General features: G+C 35.7%; 1 protein-coding gene and 2 long non-coding RNA genes across 3 annotated transcripts; 2 read left to right on the forward strand and 1 right to left on the reverse strand.

Moving 5' to 3' along the window:
• Window positions 1-5,850: 5,850 nt before the first annotated feature.
• Window positions 5,851-6,361, reverse strand: LOC120219439. The gene is made up of 4 exons (XR_005525305.1): window positions 6,330-6,361; window positions 6,143-6,219; window positions 5,965-6,054; window positions 5,851-5,883 (listed from the first exon to the last, which is right to left on the reverse strand). It is a non-coding gene; the product is annotated as an uncharacterized LOC120219439 (long non-coding RNA).
• Window positions 6,362-9,487: 3,126 nt separating this feature from the next.
• On the forward strand, window positions 9,488-9,824 carry LOC120113404. The gene is made up of 3 exons (XR_005515298.1): window positions 9,488-9,522; window positions 9,610-9,687; window positions 9,788-9,824. It is a non-coding gene; the product is annotated as an uncharacterized LOC120113404 (long non-coding RNA).
• A 705-nt stretch (window positions 9,825-10,529) lies between these two features.
• LOC120219023 (UDP-glucuronic acid decarboxylase 4-like) lies at window positions 10,530-12,505 on the forward strand. Its single transcript, XM_039215891.1, has 6 exons — window positions 10,530-11,129; window positions 11,446-11,593; window positions 11,678-11,757; window positions 11,842-12,000; window positions 12,098-12,190; window positions 12,281-12,505. Exons 1-6 carry the CDS (start codon window positions 10,530-10,532, stop codon window positions 12,503-12,505), a joined length of 1,305 nt encoding a protein of 434 aa, XP_039071822.1.
• Window positions 12,506-19,790: the final 7,285 nt, after the last annotated feature.

Here is a 19,790-nt window from a genome sequence, read left to right on the forward strand (position 1 = left end):
TGTTTTACGAACCTGCTATTCTGATGCTGAACCAATGTTAAGATCATATGGTTTCCATTTATTGATCCAAGATTAAATCTGTCTTCTTCAACCCCAAGGTTATAAATGAGGTATGATGAAGATTTCTTTCCACAGAAGGGAAGCAGAAATTTTAACAACAAGAAACTAGAGCCGACTAAGGTTGAATGACAGATTGTTGTTAAGCATCTCGACATGATATGGTCCAAGTTACCTTGTTCGAGAACCAATTAAATGTGGAGACATGAAAGGAATTGAGATAAATTCTCCTTGTGATGTGTTTCAAGAGTCAAATCAGAACATACTCTACTCCCTTAATTAATCCCCGCTGAGTCAAACATATCTACATCTACACTCTTCAAAGATGATAGATTCTCTCTTCAAAGATGATAGATTCTCTTTTTAAAAGATGACATATTCTCTTTTCAAAGATGAAAGCTTTATCGGATTTCTACACAAGTCTAAGCAAATAAAGTTGGTTTTATCCAAGACAAAATGGGGCATCAGGGTCATAGTTCTGACTACGGCAAGAGTTCCATAAATGAAACAATTCTTCTGAGACTTTCATGGAGAAAAGAAGACAACAAAGATACAAGTTGATTAGATGATTCTGCAGAAATGCAAACTTGATAGCATAAGTTGCTACACTGATATCCATAGGTAACACTGGCAATAAATGATGAACTGAAGGAAGACTGAGTTCACCACTTTGAAGTCAAATGAAGATTGCATCAACATTCATGCATTCATAAAAACATCATTTACAATAGACAATGCATTACATTGATACATCTGAGTGCATTCAAACATGAAGTTTTACAGATCTTCGGAAGAACAAGAAGATTCATGGTAAGAAATACCTTATAAGAAGAAGGTATTCAAAACCGCAAATACAGGAATCATGCAAACATCTAAAGAAGTGATGGATGCAATCCACAAGAATGAAAATTATCTTGAGATTGGGGCATGTTACCCAATCAATATGTTATTTTGAAACATAATGAGAAAACGATTTTCATAGTTTCTCATTTTATCTTTTCTAAAATGAAATTGTTGAAAAGTAAGAAAACGATTTTCTTAGTTTTTTTACTTAGTAAACTATTTCCAACAACCTTATCTTGAGATTGGGGCATGTTACCCAATCAACATATTATTTTGAAATATAATAAGAAAACGATTTCCATAGTTTCTCATTCAATCTTTTCTAAAAATGAAATTGTTGAAAAGTAAGAAAACGATTTCCTTAGTTTTTTACTTAGTAAACTATTTCCCACATCTGTAAGTCCTGTAGTGCATGATGTTTCCAAAAAGCTTTCGGGAGCTTTGTGATGTTTTCAAACCCTCAGGGTCATCTGTAAGTCCTGCAGTGCATGATGTTTCCAAAAAGCATTCGGGAGCTTTTTGATGTTTTCAAACCCTCAGGGTCATCTGTAAGTCCTGCAGTGCATGATGTTTCCAAAAAGCCTTCGGGAGCTTTTTGATGTTTTCAAACCCTCAGGGTCATCTGTAAGTCCTGCAGTGCATGATGTTTCCAAAAAGCCTTCGGGAGCTTTTTGATGTTTTCAAACCCTCAGGGTCATCTGTAAGTCCTGCGGTGCATGATGTTTCTAAAAAGCCTTCGGGAGCTTTTTGATGTTTTCAAAGCCTCAGGGTCATCTGTAAGTCCTGCAGTGCATGATGTTTCCAAAAAGCCTTCGGGAGCTTTTTGATGTTTTTAAACCCTCAGGGTCATTCATAAGACCTCTGGGCAGAATGTTTTCAATATTTCCATATTACTTAAAATAAGCCGAATGAAAAATTATTGTCTTTTTCGTCTTTGCTCTATTCTTGTTAACACAAGAATGAGCAAAGAGGGGTATCTGTAGACACTAATTTTTCAATTTCATTAAAATTATTTTTAATTATTATTATTATTATTATTAAAATTATTATTATTATTAATATATATATATATATATATTACAAGCCCAAAGGACCCGGAGGCCCATTTTACAAGCCCACAACCCGAAGCCCGTTTACAATTCCAATCAACTGGCTCAGCTAAACCCTAAACCTAATTTAGGGTTTGTATCATCTCTAGCCGCCTCATCATCACAGTCGTTGGATCTGAGAGATCCAACGGTCCACAGGAGGTCCAACACGATGCATCTAGGGTTTCTAAACCCTAGTTTCTACGTGGCCACGTCCCAGCCGCCGCTCCAAAGTTCCAGCCGCCCCACGCCAGTTGGAATCTCCACGTTGACGCTTCAGCTACCACCACGCCTCGCCACCACCGAAAGATCCAGAAGACCCAGATGGCCGCCCACGTTGCTGCTCTAAGGGTGAGTCACCGCCATAGCTTGGTGACTCACCGAAGATCGCCTTATTATACGGTCCGACGAGAGCCTCATCGAGGCCTATAAAACCGAACCTGTAAAAACAAAGAAAAGGACACAGCAAACAGAAACGGAAAGACAGAGAGCAGAAAAACGGGGAGAAGACAGAGAGACGACAACCAACAGAGAGCCACAAAAAAAACAAAAACAAAAAACAAAAAACAAAGAAAGAAGAAAGAAACTTACCCTTGGAGCCTTGACCATCACCGGAAGCACTAAACATCGCCGGAGAACAGAAAATACCGAAGGTATTTTCATAGATCTACTCCGATTAGGAGTCTTTTTGGGGAAACAAAGGTCGGAATCGACCTTGGGGAAATTAGGGCTGTATTTTAGTGTAAAAAAAAATTCCCGGCCACCGGATGCGGTGGCCGGCGGTGGGGTTTACGGCGGCAGACGGCTGCCGCCCGGTGACCGGCTTCCCTCCGATGAGGGAAGCTAGAGAGAGGGGAGAGCGTTTATCATTCTCTCTCAGTTAGAGAGAGAATGATAAGAGAGCAAATGAGAGAGCTGGCCCGAAGGGCCAGCCGTTTCGGGCTTAAATAGCCCTTCCCGAACGACGTCGTTTTGGGGAGGGCTATTTGTGTAATTTTTAAATGTTAAACCCTATCCGTAGTCCCTCTATTTTATATGTTTTACATTTTAGTCACTGAAACTAACTTCTGAATGTTCTAATTCAGTCTTCGAATTTTATTTATTTATATTTTAGCCATTAACCGTATTAATAATATATTTAAGATAAATATCATATTTAGTCCTTTAATTTTAATAATTAATATTTTAATCCCGAGTATATATTTTTAATTTATTTTAATTTGATATATGAATTTTATATAATTTTATTTTAGTCACTAAATTAATAAATAGGAAGAATAGCATGTTTAGTCACTCAAATTTTAAATAATTAATTATAAATTAGGTATTTAATTCTATTAAGTTACAATTTAGTCACTAATTTCAATTTTATTTATTACAAGTTTTATTTATTTTAAATATATAGTTTTAATTTTGTTCATTATATGTTAATTTTATATGTTTACTTTTAATTATTATTACTATTATTATTATTATTTAGCCATAAATATATTTATAATATTTATTTTATTTATTAAAATCTTATTTAATTACTTTTAACTTATTTTAATCCTGTTTTAATATTTATTTATTTTTCAATATTAAGAAATGACAGTCTTAAAACAACTGGATGTCCATTTTCTGATATTTTTAAATAAATAAATATCCTATTTTATAAATTATATATTAATTGTTTTAATTATTTATTTATTTTTTAATATCGAGAAAAAGAGCTGTCTTAAAGTACCTAGAAGTCCTTTTCTGATATTTCTAAATAAATAAATATTTTATTTATAAATATATATAAATTAATATATTTTTTCATAATCATAATTTTGAAATAATAGGATTATAAATTAAATATATTTTGAATTTTTAAATTTCTAATAATAGAGACAATTTATAATTAAAAAGTACCAATTTTGGGCGTTGTAGGGGTGCTAATCCTTCCCTAAACGTAACCGACCACGAATCCCTTTTTATTATTAAAAAGAACGAATTTTTGGTTAAAACGCAGATCAGTTTATCTTTTAATTGATGTTTTCTTAAAAACTTTTTTAAAAGATATTTTTTAGGTATTCGACCTACATGACCCAAAAGGCCGATGGCGACTCCTAAATTATTTTCAAAACCATTTATTCACATCACTTTTCCCGCCAAGTAATAAATATTTCGTGCCCGGACGAAAACCGGTTACGACATAACCCATGACAAATTTTCTGAATGAACAGGGGATATGGCTGCATCAGCAAGATGTTATGTTGATGAGCAAGGAACTCAGTCACTCACAAGATGTTATCTACTCCAAGCGCGTTCTTTTGCCATAGTTGATCATTTGTTGAGATGGTTCTTGACCGGTTTGGATTGTATGCCAAGGTGCTAATGAGGCTTCCCTGGATACATCTAGGTGATAACCCTCCTCTTTTGCTAATGTGATGAGATACTACAGTCTGCTGTTTGTACCTAGTATGGTCAGTGTGTCCGTAGGAGGATAGTTGACTTAAATAACATAAGTCAAACCAAAATGGTCTTCAAGATTGCTTCTTTTTGTTGTTTCATTCTGATTGATTAATGGGGATGTCATTCTATGATTGTCTATACTTCTTTTAGAGCCATATCTTGGATCTTCCATGAGATCTTGTTGGCATTATGCATATGATTTATTCAAATGCTCTTCACCTTTTCTTTGATTAGTTTTAGTTTTTGTGGAAATTTTGTTACTTCTTGTTCTCTCTGTGAAGACTGAGGATGACTTGATGAGGTCAATCATCAATAGATGCCTTCTCTTTGCCTCATAGATATGGCAGTAATCATCAATTTACCACCACCACTTTTAGTTCACTTGTTCCCTGATCATCTACCTTTCTTTGTTGGGGTGGGGGGTGGGGGATCTTTTGTTATAGTTAACACTATAATGTGATCCCTCCACTTCTTATATCATAGTAGAGCCTTAATCTTTGTAGCATTAAGCAAAGATAGAACCCAGATCAACAAGTGACAATTAAGGCTTGCTGTTGAAAACGGAGGTCTCGTAAGATCATATACTACACGATAAACTGGATATGCATCTAGCATGGTCTAAATCATAAAGCAGGAGGCTATATGATGGGTTTCAGTAGCTTCAGCGGAATCATTATTTGGACGAGAAATATGAACCAGAAAGAACCTTAACGCTAAATAGTCCAACCCAAGATAAATGCTGGGATGAACAATGAAGTCTGCATTACTAAAGACCAAAGGAATGAACTTTAAGCACCAATTTATCAACAAATAACCTGTCACACATGCTCGGCTTGTGTCACAGTCCAAGAGTTTAGGCAATGCCGTAGTGTGCCTGAAACTGCCACCGCCATTGAGCGCAAGAGCTCGAGTCTTGACCCACACATCATCTTGCAGTCGTTATATAGAAGTATATTTTTTAAGAAAGGCCCAATCCATGGCCAATTCGCTGCTTCTGACCCTGAAAGTTTTCCTCTTTTAACTTCAAAATTAAACAATTTCCGATCTTCACCCACTTTGATTGTCCACTGAAATTTTGCTGATATATTATTAGAGTTGTAAATGAACATAACATTTGGTGAACCATTTCGTATGATATTCATTTGTTAAAATAAAACAAAAATATAAACAAAATTTTATTTTCATTTAATAAAAAAAACGAACATGAACATAGGTTTATTCGGTTCGTTTATGTTCGCAAACAACCTCGAAGGACCATTCATCTATTATAGCGATTACACACTATTATAATTCTAATTGGTTATTTTATTTTATATTTTCCAACAGTTCCATAGCATCATTTCTTCCTTGTGTGTTTAATGGCAGTTCGATGTTTTTAACATATTATATTTATGTGAGTGACGAATTAAGGTTAAGTTTAAGGAGCCTCGGAGTGTTAGAAAATTGGAAATCGAGCCTGAGAAATGGCAAATTTTAACTAGCTATGATATATAATAATCAAACTGTTTAATACACAATAGTTTGGAAAAATGCTTACAGTTGAGGCATGCGAGGAATTCGAGGCTCCTTTGGTTTTGCTGGACCACCTTGGCGCAGGGTTTGTTTAAAGTACTCGGATTCTGAGTAACTGATTAGTGCGAAGGAGATACAAATCAAATGGAGTAAAAGATAAATGATAACACAAATCAATTAGACTGCTGAAATAATCAACTTACTTCCGCTTCCGCTCTCTTTTTGGGGGTTCAAACCAGTTTTCACTCACAATCTTCTTGAAGTCAACCATGTTCTCATCCTTTATCAAGAAAACAAAAAGTTTCAACCATAAATAAAAGGGCACTGTTAAAGGACCAGGTTTAGCAAAAACCAAACAGAAAGATTAGGCACAAAGAGTAGTGTTTTCACCTGTTCATCATCAAAGTCATACAATTCAGGATCTACAGAAAAAGAACAATGTTAGTGGCTGAAAACTGAATTCACAAGCAAACTAAGAGCAAAAGAGGTATACTATCACCCATCTTGAATTTAATTGCATCCTCAGTAAATTTCTTCATCTTGGCATCAAGTTCAGCCGTTGCAGCTTCTCCTTTGGCAATGATTCTATCAATGTCTTCATCTGTAATTGTGGTATCCTTGGAGCTGAAATGGTTCAGCTCCAAACCTCACCATTTGAAGCAACTCATCTTTGTTAACAGCTGCACAAAACAAGATACTGAATGCTACCAGATAGATTCAATGAATTATTGCATCAAGCAAAACAGTAGAACTCTAAAGAAACTTACTCTTCTGTTCTGCTAATCGTCCATGTTGAATGACCAGAGCATCTAGCGCAAGCTTCTTATAGGCCCTCTCTGTAACCCCCTAGACCCGGCCTATGCGTTTCGACTAAGTCTAGTGGATCACATTATAATTATTAAAGACATTTTTCGCAACCGTTATTCCATCAATATAAAATCACATTATAAATAACATGAAATTATAAACAATTTATACTATCAAAATCCAACTCGTAAATATAGTACAAATAAATAATAATTTAATTTAAAACATGTCTTCAAATTCAAAATCACAATAAACCGAGCAGTAGTAGCAAAAGTGTTATCATTATAAAATCCGATATTTTAAAATAAGGTCCATGTCACCAAAATAAACTCAACTTGCCAGATAAAAACATTACAATCTGATTTACTTCAAGAGATATGTTAATCCTCCAAGTGCTCGAACCAAGGTATCTACCCAACAGTATCTGAAAGGGGGAAAACATTTTCAAAAGGTGAGCTAGGCTCAGTGTGTCCCAACATTTCCATAAAATCACAATAGGTACAAATCATAGTCCAGTAATCTCACAAATTCGTAAAAGAGTTTAACTTTTTGAAAATCATAGTTTAAACCCTTTTCTGGTACACCATCAGTAGTTCCCAAAATTATTTTCCATATAGCTTACTTTATGCACATAGCAAAAAGAAAGCCGACTTAAGGATAGGCTCTGAAGCTTGTATCCTTAAGCCCAAGTCAATAAGTCTATATAGCTTACCCTAAGCACACAGCAAAGGAAAGCCGACCTAATGAAACATCTTGGGGCCCTCAAGAGTCACATTAGGCCCAGTTAGCTTGATCAGAGCTATTCCATCGTATTTCAATTCCAAAATTCAATTGCACCGTGACATAAATTCCATAAATTCAAAAACATGGTAATCATATACCATTTCAAAACAAAAATTAGATAGCAGCCATATTCCATAAATTGTCACATTAAATTGGTGCATCCATAAAACAATAGCCAATGAATTCGGTGTACCACGTATTAAAACCAATAAAACAGTTCAATAACAAGTAGGGAACACACCTCGACAATAGATTCAAATAACAAATCTACTGATTGCTGGTTTCACCACGCTCTGCTACAGTTTTCGAACGGGTGAATACTGGCACACGTGGTTTAACTGATCTAGAAGAGCTGGGTCGAGCTGTCGAACGATCCGGAGAGTCTCTTGTACCTTCAAACAATAATATTTATCAGTCTCAAATCCTATTTAATTGTTGAAAGCTAAACTTCTTAAGTATATACGCATTTTTCGGGTTTGACTATCAATTTGAGGTATTTCGAGTCTGAATTTGGCCAAACGGATTGCGGAATCTGAATCAGGGCGTCGAAAAACATAAAGTATGACTTTTCGAAAATTCAAATTCTTGGTCAAAGTCAAAGTCAACCACTTTGACCGTAGATTTGGAGACCTTCAGATTCGAATTTGACAAAACGGACCACGGAAACGGATTCGGCACGTCGAAAACTATCAGGATAGGTATACTCGGAAAAGATTAACGGTCGTTTAATGCTCGGTCAAAGCCATTTTAAGTTTTGGTCAAAGAAAGTCAACGGTCAACGATCAACGGTCGGGTCGGGTCGGGTCAACGGTCGGGTCGCGTCGGGTCAACGGTCGGGTCGGGTCAGACCAGTCAAACCGGTCAGAACCGGTTGAAAACCGGTTAAACCGGTTTCCAGCAGCCACTCGCCCTGCGACGGCGCGTGTGGCGCGTGAGGCGTCCTCCGGGGCCCTAAAAATCCCGGAAAAATTTCTAAAAATTATTTTGAGCGATTTCAAGATACTTACAACGATCGGTTCAAATTTTTGAACGGCGGAGAGCTCGATTTCAAATCGGCCGAATCTTTGACTGCACCACCTCCTCACGCGCCTCCGTCTACGGCAGACAAGGTTGACACCGGTGAACTCGGAACGGTACAAGGAACACGATGGTGCGGGAGGTGTCGTAAACGGAGCAACGATCAGCGGTGAATTTAAGATTTCCTCGGCGATAGAGCTAACAAAACTGTCGCTACTTTGACTGGAAATTCCCGACGTTTGGCCGCGTTTCGCTTCAATTAATTTGAAGGGTTTGTTCCTCGCTCGATGATGAATACAACAGTGGGTTTAAAACGATGATCGGAATTTGGACGGCGTCGGAATCAGAGTTGGAAACTGCGTATGAGAAAGGAAAATTGGGAGCATTTTGGTTCTGAAAATCAGAACCAAATGTACGCTTATAATCAAACCTGCCGACAGTTTTAGGGTAAATTCAAGGCTTGATCCTTGGATTTCCTTCACTTCTAAAATGGCCTATAAACTCTCATAAATTTTGATTTAGTCACCAACAATTTACCAATTTTCACAATTAACCTCTAAAATTTCAATTAAATATTATTTTGTAAATATTCGGGTTGTTACACTCTCTATCTCCTTTTCCTCAATAGTATACTGTTTCATGGTAAGAAACAAATAAGTCTACCCCATCATAGCCTAACTTCTCAACAAGCATAAAAAAACAATTTTCGGACCTCTGTGCAAAAGCGGAACACTTGAACTTCCGTCTCTTGGTCAATCCTATGAGCACGATCCTGTGCTTGCGAATCAACTTGTGGGTTCCTGCACAATTGTCATAGCATTACAATTCCAAAAAGGAACAAAACACATGATAAAAATCGGTTTATGCTTACCAGTCACTATCATAAAGGATGGCAACATCTTCTGTAGCAAGATTAACACCAAGGTCAGTAGCAAACATACATGTCCGTGCGAGCAATGGCACCACATCCGAAAGAGTACGTGCCTCTACATCCAATTTAGTAATTTATGTGAAAAAAAAGCTATACTGTGGTTTTAAATGTTTCTCAAATTTTCTGTATCAGGCAATCTTTTGCATCCGCATCAGCTGACAACATTAAGAAATTCAGTCTTCCAAAGGGAGAATTCTTACACAATATGCTGTAAGTAAAGCCATTTTACTTCCATGCTTGAGTTCTGGACATGTGCTTGTCCGTATTTTTAACAAACTAACATAGTTCGTTGTTTGTCTTTCCGGAGCAGCTCTCAGCAGAAGATTATAATTAACACCAGGGCTGTCGATGAGGAAGGCGTAATGGCTACAGGAGGTACTTATAAAATTTTATATGCATAATTGTATCAAACCAAAGTTCATATATCACCAACGGAATTAGGATCAAACAATGAGAGACACTAATATAATTAGTTCTAAAACAAGTATCTATTAATTATTTAAATTTAAAAATCAGGAAACAATTATTTATACTTACAAAGACCTAAATTACGATTGAGTTTAAAAAAAAAAGGATTAAGGGCACGCCCTTGCCATTGCCAAGACCCATTTGGCTCTATCATTTTGCTCACTGGATCAAAATTTATCTCAATAAAAAAGGCTAAATTAACTATTTGATCTAATCAATTAGGTTATTGTAAGTAAAGAGAGTGAATCTTAAATTTAAATTAGTAGAGGGACTGAAACCATAGTTTCACCTAGTTTTTTTTTGTCTATCAATCTGATATAATGTGGTAATGACAGTTGAATGTAATTACCAAACAAAAGCTTCAGTCACACCGACCAACTAGAACGGCGGAGAGCGATTATACCGCGCCAATTTTCATGCAAAGAAACCCTACGGAAGCGGCGAACTTGCAACAAATGCTCCCCTTTTCCTCACTCTTGGAATCATTCAAATTCGATCCAAAATCAAAGCCATCGATCCCCAGTTTTAAATTCAATCCCACCACTTCCCCCCCTCTTCTTTTTATCACCAAAAAACCAAAAATAATGGCGTCCGAACTGACTCACAGAAACCAGAAACCACAATCGCCAACTCTAACTCCACGAACCTCAACCAACCCTTCAACCCCCGCCGAAAACTGGAAAACCCCATTCCTTTACATGGCTCAGAAACAGCGTTTCTTCTTCGTTCTCGTCGGAATCGCCATCGCCGCTCTGTTTTTCAACTCGTTCCCCATCTCGACGTCGTCGAACGGCGACGGGTTAATCTCGCAGCACGAGTCGAGTTCTGTGACTCGGAGAGTGCTTTACGAAGCTTACAGTGAGGGTTTTCGTGGGAGGAACGTGGCCGGGAAAGTGCCGTTGGGGGTGAGGAAGAAGATCTTGAGGATTGTGGTTACGGGTGGAGCTGGGTTCGTGGGGAGCCACCTTGTGGACCGTCTGATCGCGAGGGGTGATAGCGTGATCGTCGTTGATAATTTCTTTACCGGACGGAAAGAGAATTTAATACAACATTTTGGGAATCCGAGGTTTGAGCTGATCAGACATGATGTTGTGGAACCCATTCTGTTGGAAGTTGATCAAATCTATCACTTGGCTTGCCCTGCTTCCCCTGTTCATTACAAGTTCAATCCTGTCAAGACCATTATATCCTTTTCTTCTTAATTTTTTTCATATACAACATACGTATATCATACATAATTAAACAACACGAATAGAATTTAAAAACCAACTAATTAATTATAAAATATTTTGAGTTATTTGAGTTTTATTTTATAACTTAAATCTTATTTAAAATAATTTCAAACCAAGTCGAATTTATAAAATTACGAACTACATTAAAACGAATAAAAAAATTTAATTTTTTCGAATTAAACTTTATTTACCCTTAGATCCTAAGATAAGACCTATTGGTTTCGAGTGTGGTGTAATTTGGCATCCTTGATTGTTGGGACGGATCCACAAGACGAATGTGGTGGGAACGTTGAACATGCTAGGGCTTGCAAAAAGAGTTGGTGCCCGTTTCTTGCTAACCAGCACCAGTGAGGTCTATGGTGATCCTTTGCAGCATCCCCAGGTTGAGACCTATTGGGGCAATGTCAATCCCATTGGTTAGTTCATTCTCACGCGAAAAAAAAAATCGAAATCCGAAATAACTCGAAAAAAATGTTTAACACGTTTCAATACGTCGATAGGTGTGCGGAGTTGCTACGACGAGGGCAAACGGACTGCAGAGACCTTGACCATGGACTACCATAGAAGCCTTGGCATTGAGGTTTGTATCATATTCTTTGAAACCCAGATTCGAATTCGAGTGTAAGAACCGGAACGACATAAACTATTCAACTTGATCCGACAGGTGAGAATTGCTCGGATTTTCAACACGTACGGTCCGCGAATGTGCATCGATGATGGTCGGGTTGTCAGCAACTTTGTAGCCCAAGCATTGAGGAAGGAACCGATGACTGTCTACGGTGATGGAAAGCAAACCAGGAGTTTCCAATATGTTTCAGACCTAGTAAACGAGCTTGTCTCACATAACATTTACCGTGCCCTAAATTTCTTCATCTAATTTACTTACAGTATAATACATCTCATAATTATTTACATGCTAGGTGGAGGGTCTAATACGGTTGATGGAAGGTGAGCACGTAGGTCCTTTCAATCTCGGAAACCCCGGCGAATTCACCATGCTCGAACTCGCCGAGGTAAGGAAAAAAACCCGACTGACAGATTACTTTGTGTCGGACCTATACCGGGACAACTCCGCTAAGGGTAGTTTGATATTGTCGATGCAGGTGGTACAAGAAGCAATAGACCCGAATGCAAAGATAGAATTCAGACCGAACACAGAAGACGATCCACACAAGAGGAAACCGGACATTTCAAAGGCCAAACAGCTTCTTGGTTGGGAACCCACCATTTCCCTACGCAAGGGACTTCCATTAATGGTGAATGATTTCAGGCAAAGAATCTTCGGTAACTCAAAGACAGTTCTTGTCGGAGGTGGTGCAACGGCTTAATAACCGTACTTATAAGTTATCATTACATTATCATTAGATAAAACATTTTTGGATTTTTAGTTTATATTATATTTTACTCGTCAGTCTTATGTATGGACATGAGAGTACGTTTATAAGTTTATGAGTCGAGTTTTCGTCAATTCGACTAGACTGAAAAAGTTTATATTCTTTATCCAAATTCGACTCGATCCGAGTTTAGAGAGGTCTTGCTCAATCTAAAATTGACTTGAATTTTAGGGTAAAAATTTACATATGATCTAATTCGACATGAATATATATTTTTTATTTGGTAAAGTAGGGACCTAATTAAAAACAATATATTGAGAAGAGTATTATGACAATTACTCTTAAATATACATAAAAAAATTATACTTCGGGTCAAGTTGAAGATATTTTTACCATAAATCTTAAATCTAATTTTTTAAATATGACTATATTAAAGAGACTCGAGTCAAAACCCGTCAGATTCATATTACATTAACATAGTATATTAATCTAAAAAAAGTTGGAGGTGTCCAAGTCATGAAAAGTTGATACCATGGCAGGTAAAGGGGAGCCATACATGATGATGTTAAGACCACAGCCCATGAACCCTATTGCTCCAATCCGAGTTTCCCCTTCCAATGCAAACTGAGTGACAACAATGGCGGCTGCAAGAAAACCCACATCCACTATCCCTACCAAAATCCCCGTCTTAACCTACACCACAAGAAAGTACAACAAAACTAAAACTTGTCCAAGATCAGGGTTTGTCCTCTCAAGTTAATTCCAATCACCCTCGTGTTTTTTGGAGCATAAAGGAGGAACAGAACGGCATAAACAGCTTCGACGAAGACGCCGAAGCCGTTAACGGTGGCGACAAGGACTCCTCCGGGCTTAGTGATTCCGTAGTGGTTTCGACTTAAAAAGTAGTGGTTGATAGGCCTATGTGTATAATATACGTAACCAAAATAAAATAAATGGTGCATAGCTGTTGCAACTTGCAAAGTATACAAGGTAATGGAAAGTACAAATGATTTATTTGGATTAATTATCGGTATTTAATCTATTAACTAATTGATCAAATGAAATATCATAGAGATTTATTATAAATGTGATTTTTTTTCAAATTTAATCTACTTCATTTATAGTATCAAGATTCAATTTTTTGAAAATTAGAAAATATGTTTAATTAAAATGAATAAAATTTTGAATTAAAAAATAAAATAATAAAAATTATATTTGATATCTAATTTTTTTAAATAGAGACGAACAAATAATTATTAAATAACTAAATTAAAATATAATTATTAAAAAATCATTACATAAATTAACATGTGATAAGAAATTTCATAACATAAAAATTATTTTATTTTATAATAAGAATATAATGTTAATACATATTAGACATCAATTAAATTAAAAAAAAGTACACAAAAAATATTATTGTAAGCAAGAAAACATAAAATATTTTTACATAAAATATTTGTGTCATTAAAATTATATATATATATATTGGTATTTAAGTCCCTCAAAGATAAAAATATATTTAATTGTTTAACCAACATAATCAATCTGTCGCGACGTTTACATGACAGTTCACAAAGCTTACATGATAATCTACAATATTGATATGATATTTTACGATGTTTATGTGGCAGTACACAATGAAAGATTTTGTAATAGATGAACTTAATTGATATTGTTTAAATTTAAAATATAAACAATTATTAAGGATATTTAATACATTAAATATAAAAATACAATAAAATTAAATTATTAAAAAATCAGTTTAAGGACCATATTGAGTATAAAAAGTTTAGGTACCATTTTAATTTTTTATAAAAGTTTGAGGGTTTTACATATAGTTAAATTTAAAAATTATCGTTAGAAGGATTTGATCTCGTGTAAACTAAATTAAAAATCCAGATCTCGTGTTTTTTTTATTTTCAATTCTTCAAAATAATTTTAATGAAAATACTGAAAACATATTTTTTATGTTTTCATATTTTCACTTATTTTTTTTTTCAAAAATCATTTTCTAATTTTATAATCAAACACATTTTCTTTTAACGTTTTCTATTTTTTATAAAAATGAAAATAGCTTATAGTCTCTAGAATCAAACATATCTTTAATGTTTCACAAAGTTGTATTTGAGCCTGGGCAGGAGTGGCAAGGCACCTGCTCATTGCCCAAATTGCGAAATCTTCATAATTAAGTAAAGAGTAAATTATTTATTTAGTCACTCATCTATTACTTTATTTTTGTTTTAGTCATTCAATAACTATTATTTTTGTTTTGGTTAAATTTCCACATAATTATTATTTTATTATTTTTTGACAATATTGAGATGACTGAAATCGAACCATGATCATCTTAAAAGAGGATATGTTTGTTTTGTGTGAGCAGTTGATTGTCTAATAAAATTTCTTAATGTTTTGGCATAATGTCAAAAAATGTCTAATGTTTGACTAAACATTCACATTGGTCCCTATTCTTTTTTGGAACATTTTAGCCTCCAATATTTCATGTTGGGGGCAAAAAAAAGGTCATATGTGAATGAGAACTATTAATTAACAGATGTTTAATGCTCCAAATAGGGGCCTTTTACCCTAAAAGGAAATGTTAAGGGTTAAAATGATCTCAAAAAAATAAGGGCCAAAGTGACTATTTAGTCAAACGTTAGATATATTTTTAAACTAAAATAAAATGTTAGTGGGGTAAAATACTCCCAAAAAAAACAAGGGCTAAAATGGTCATTTTATTAAATGTTGGAAGGTAATTTTGATATTATGTATAATATTTTTTATTTAAAATTTGATATATTTATTAGATATGTTATTAATCGTAATAAAAATACAATTTACAAACAAATTATTTTACTTTAACTTAATCTTATAATTCAATTTATTTTTAATACTTGTAATTAAAGACCCAAATTTTCTATTCGTCTCTAAACTACTAAAATCTCAAAAACGAAACTGACGTTTCTTCTTATTAAGCCAACTTGTTGTTAGTATAAAACACTAAAAAGGCACATTTACGAAAATAGTGTTAAACTTTTTTTTTTATGTAGGGTGTAAAGAAGATTATTTTTTCAACTAAGATGTTTGTTATAGTACTCATTAAAAGTCGTTTGGATTACACAACTATTTCTACTATGTGTAATCCAAATTTTGTCTAATAAAAATGATTTAAGCACTTAATTAAGAATAATTTAAAGACGACATAAAAATATAAATGTGTAAAGATTTATATAAAATAAATTATTAATTTGTTTTAAACTATAATTTAACACTAACATGTTCACAAACATGTTCGTTTAACGTTTGTTTATATGTTCATTTATATGCTCGTGAATGTTCGTTTGCAAGCTAAAATGGTAAAATTAGGCCACTAGTGCTTATACTCCTTAAGCTTTATAGTTTAATTTAGTTCCTACAATCACCAATATTTAAAAGAGAAAATCGCCTCAGTGACCAAAAAAAAAGTTATAATATACGATTTTAACCAACTTTTTTTGGATTTGCCAAAATGACCAACAAAATCGCAACGCGAAATAAAAATCGCAACGCGATCCCCAGAATCGCAAATCAGTTTCCAGAATCGCAAATCAGTTTCCAAAATCGCAACGCGATTCTTGAAAATCGCGATGCGATAGTACAAATTCGCATTGCGATTTTCCATAATCGCAACGCGAATATGAAAATCGCAACGCGAACACATAAATCGCAACGCGTATCCGTAAATCGCAACGTGTATCCGTAAATCGCAACGCGTATGGGTAAATCGCAATGCGTATCCGTATATCGCAACGCGTATCCGTAAATCGCAACGATAATACATAAAATCGCAACGCGTATCCGTAAATCGCAACGCGATATTTAAAGCGCCATTATAATCGCTACGTGTATTTTATTTTCAAATTACAAAAAGAATATTAAGACAAAATCCCGTAATCGCAACTCATAACCTAAAACCTAAAATCACAACTCAGTCCCATCTCCATCTCTCACTCTCTACGGCGAAGAAATTCGTCCCCATCTCCGGCGAAATCCCTCACAACCATTCACGGTCAGAAATCCCTCACAATATTCAGAAATGGAAAATCAACCTCCGAGGGTTAGTTTTTTTAATTATTTTTATTTTGAAATGTTTGCATTATTGTAGGTTTTTCATATTGAAACTGATGATAAGTTTACTGGTCATTTCAATAATAGATTAACCATTTCACTTAGATTTCATTTCGCGTTACGATTCTGTCGTTGCGATTTTCATTTCGCGTTGCTATTCTCTCGTTGCGATTTTCAAGTTAGTATTTGTCTTTGTCTTTGTTCTGTCTTTTGGTTGAAGTAATGCAATCCATTCAAGTTTCAATTTGCAGAAGAGTCGCAACGAGATAAATGAAAATCGCAACGAGAGAATGACTGTCGCAACGAGAGAATCGCAACGCGAAATGAAAATCGCAACGAGAGAATCGCAACGCGAAACCAAAATCGCATTGCGATTTTCATTTCGCGTTGCGATTCTCTCGTTGCGATTTTCATTTCGCGTTGCGATTCTCTCGTTGCGATTGTCATCTCGCGTTGCGATTCTCTCGTTGCGATTTTCATTTCAACCAAAAGACAAAACAGTGTTGCAAATTTTAGTTTCAAGAATAAACTGCTACTTTTATGTTTATTGTTTTTGGTATATCTTCACAGTGTAGTTTTTGGTATATCTAACTTGGTATGTTTATTGTTTTTGTAGAAATTTTTTTCGGCTCAATTGACCTTGAGAAATAAAGTCAGCCTGGCCACTACAATTGCAAAGAAGCTTTCACCTGCTCAAAGACAATTGTTTGAGGAAACCTGCTTCGGGCCATGGCTGAGAGTACAGCATCCGGGTGGAGATGCTAATTTGACCCATTTGTGGCTTCAGACCATGACATCAAATCTACCCGACAGTATACAACGTGGTGAGGAAGAGATATGGTTTCATTTTCCACCAGCGTATACTTGCTTTGGGCGGAAGGAGTTCTGCTTAATCACTGGTCTACGATTCGGACACGATGATGTAGGCCGGTACACTCGTCATATCGCCCGCCCATCATGGTTATCCCGGGTTTTTCCGGATGAGTCAATGGAGAAGCCGAACCTACATGTCGACGACCTGAAGAAATTATTTAATAAGAAAGCTGGTTTCACTCGGATGGAAGACGTCGATGTTGTCCGAGTATGCCTTCTACTACTTGTGTATGCCGGCTTTTTAGGCAGAGAGGCCAGACAACCTATTCATCGGGAGCTAATAATATTGGTAGAGGACCTGAATGCATGGAATCTGTTTCCGTGGGGTTCGTATATATGGAAAGCTACCTGGACTAAGTTGTCATCTGCCTTTGATGACCGCAAAAGTTTGCGGGGCGATGGGTCCAAATACACTTTGTCAGGCTTTGTTTGGGCCTTTAAGGTAAGAATTTCTATATAATGTTTCTAAAATTATAATTAATTATTTAACAATTACTAATTTTGTTATTATATTGTTTGTAGATTTGGATATTCGAGGCTTTCCCCAGCATGCGTACATATGCAATAAAAACGTCAAATGATATTCCCAGGGCTATTTCCTGGAAGAGGAAAACTCTGTTGGATTGGGAAGACTTAATACCATATGCCACAATAAATAATGTAAGTTAACACAAATACTTTCATATAATATATAAACAAGTTATTAATAGTAGACGTTTAACTTTGTTTGAGTTTTTATATTTTAGGAGGCCAACATTCCATTACAAAGACTGACACCCACGGAGGAAGAGCTTGCCACTGATTGGTGGCAAGCTAGTCAGAATTTTTTTGATGGCACGGATGATGAGCAGCATCCACTTCCTCCAATTCGAGAGCCATCACCTCACCTAGAGCCATCACCCGATCGACCCGACTATACACCTCTAGAACGAGAGCCATCACCTATCCCGTCACATCATCGAGCCTCTTCTCCACCATCACCTCATGATAGGCGACCGGCAAAGATGCCACGACTCCTATCTCCCTGTTCTCCACCTCCACCTCAACGGGATGAGTCAAGGGAGTTACGTGATGAGGTCAATGCCTTGCGTGAGGAGATCGGTACTCTACGCGATAACGATGGTGCATGGCATGTGGAGGTGTCAACTTTACGTGGTGAGGTTGCCGCTCTACGTGAGATGATAGTATCGTTGCAGAATGAGGTTCATACTCTACGCAACGAGGTAAGTTTAAGATTTTCCATATTTAACTTAATGATAAATTTACTCGTAATTTCACTTAGATTAGCCATTTCACTTAGATTGCTTAGTAAATTTATTCGGTTGCTGCCAATTCTGCTAAACTGTGTATTCTTTAACACTGTGAAATAGTATTTGTCTTTGTTTTGTCTTTTGGTTGAAAGTAAATTTGTTCGATTGCTGCCAATTCTGCTAAACTGTGTATTCTTTAACACTGTGAAATATATTTGTCTTTGTTTTGTCTTTTGGTTGAAAGTAAATTTGTTCGGTTGCTGCCAATTCTGCTAAACTGTGTATTCTTTAACACTGTGAAATAGTATTTGTCTTTGTTTTGTCTTTTGGTTGAAAGTAAATTTGTTCGGTTGCTGCCAATTCTGCTAAACTGTGTATTCTTTAACACTGTGAAATAGTATTTGTCTTTGTTTTGTCTTTTGGTTGAAAGTAAATTTGTTCGGTTGCTGCCAATTCTGCTAAACTGTGTATTCTTTAACACTGTGAAATAGATTTGTCTTTGTTTTGTCTTTTGGTTGAAAGTAAATTTGTTCGGTTGCTGCCAATTCTGCTAAACTGTGTATTCTTTAACACTGTGAAATAGTATTTGTCTTTGTTTTGTCTTTTGGTTGAAAGTAAATTTGTTCGGTTGCTGCCAATTCTGCTAAACTGTGTATTCTTTACTGTGAAATAGTATTTGTCTTTGTTTTGTCTTTTGGTTGAAAGTAAATTTGTTCGGTTGCTGCCAATTCTGCTAAACTGTGTATTCTTTAACACTGTGAAATAGTATTTGTCTTTGTTTTGTCTTTTGGTTGAAAGTAAATTTATCCATTCAAGTTTCAATTTGCAGAAGAAGAAATAGTTTACTTTCGCAACACAAAACTTAAAATCGCAACGCGAAACCAAAATCGCAACGCGAAATGAAAATCGCAACGACAGAATCGCAACGCGAAACCAAAATCGCAACGACAAGATCGCAACGCGAAACCAAAATCGCATTGCGATTTTCATTTCGCGTTGCGATTCTTTCGTCGCGATTTTGGTTTCGCGTTGCGATTCTGTCGTTGCGA

Source organism: Hibiscus syriacus, unplaced genomic scaffold (assembly GCF_006381635.1).
Source record: "Hibiscus syriacus cultivar Baekdansim isolate YM2019G1 unplaced genomic scaffold, ASM638163v2 tig00000778_pilon, whole genome shotgun sequence".
Lineage (NCBI taxonomy): Eukaryota > Viridiplantae > Streptophyta > Magnoliopsida > Malvales > Malvaceae > Hibiscus > Hibiscus syriacus.

Bases quoted from the DNA above. Each gene is read 5' to 3' on its own strand.
- LOC120219023 (XM_039215891.1), top strand. From the start codon at position 10,530: ATGGCGTCCGAACTGACTCACAGAAACCAGAAACCACAATCGCCAACT. The intron at 11,130-11,445 runs ATATCCTTTTCT...GGACGGATCCAC, and splicing joins TCAATCCTGTCAAGACCATT to AAGACGAATGTGGTGGGAAC. The intron at 12,191-12,280 runs GTAAGGAAAAAA...TTGTCGATGCAG, and splicing joins CCATGCTCGAACTCGCCGAG to GTGGTACAAGAAGCAATAGA.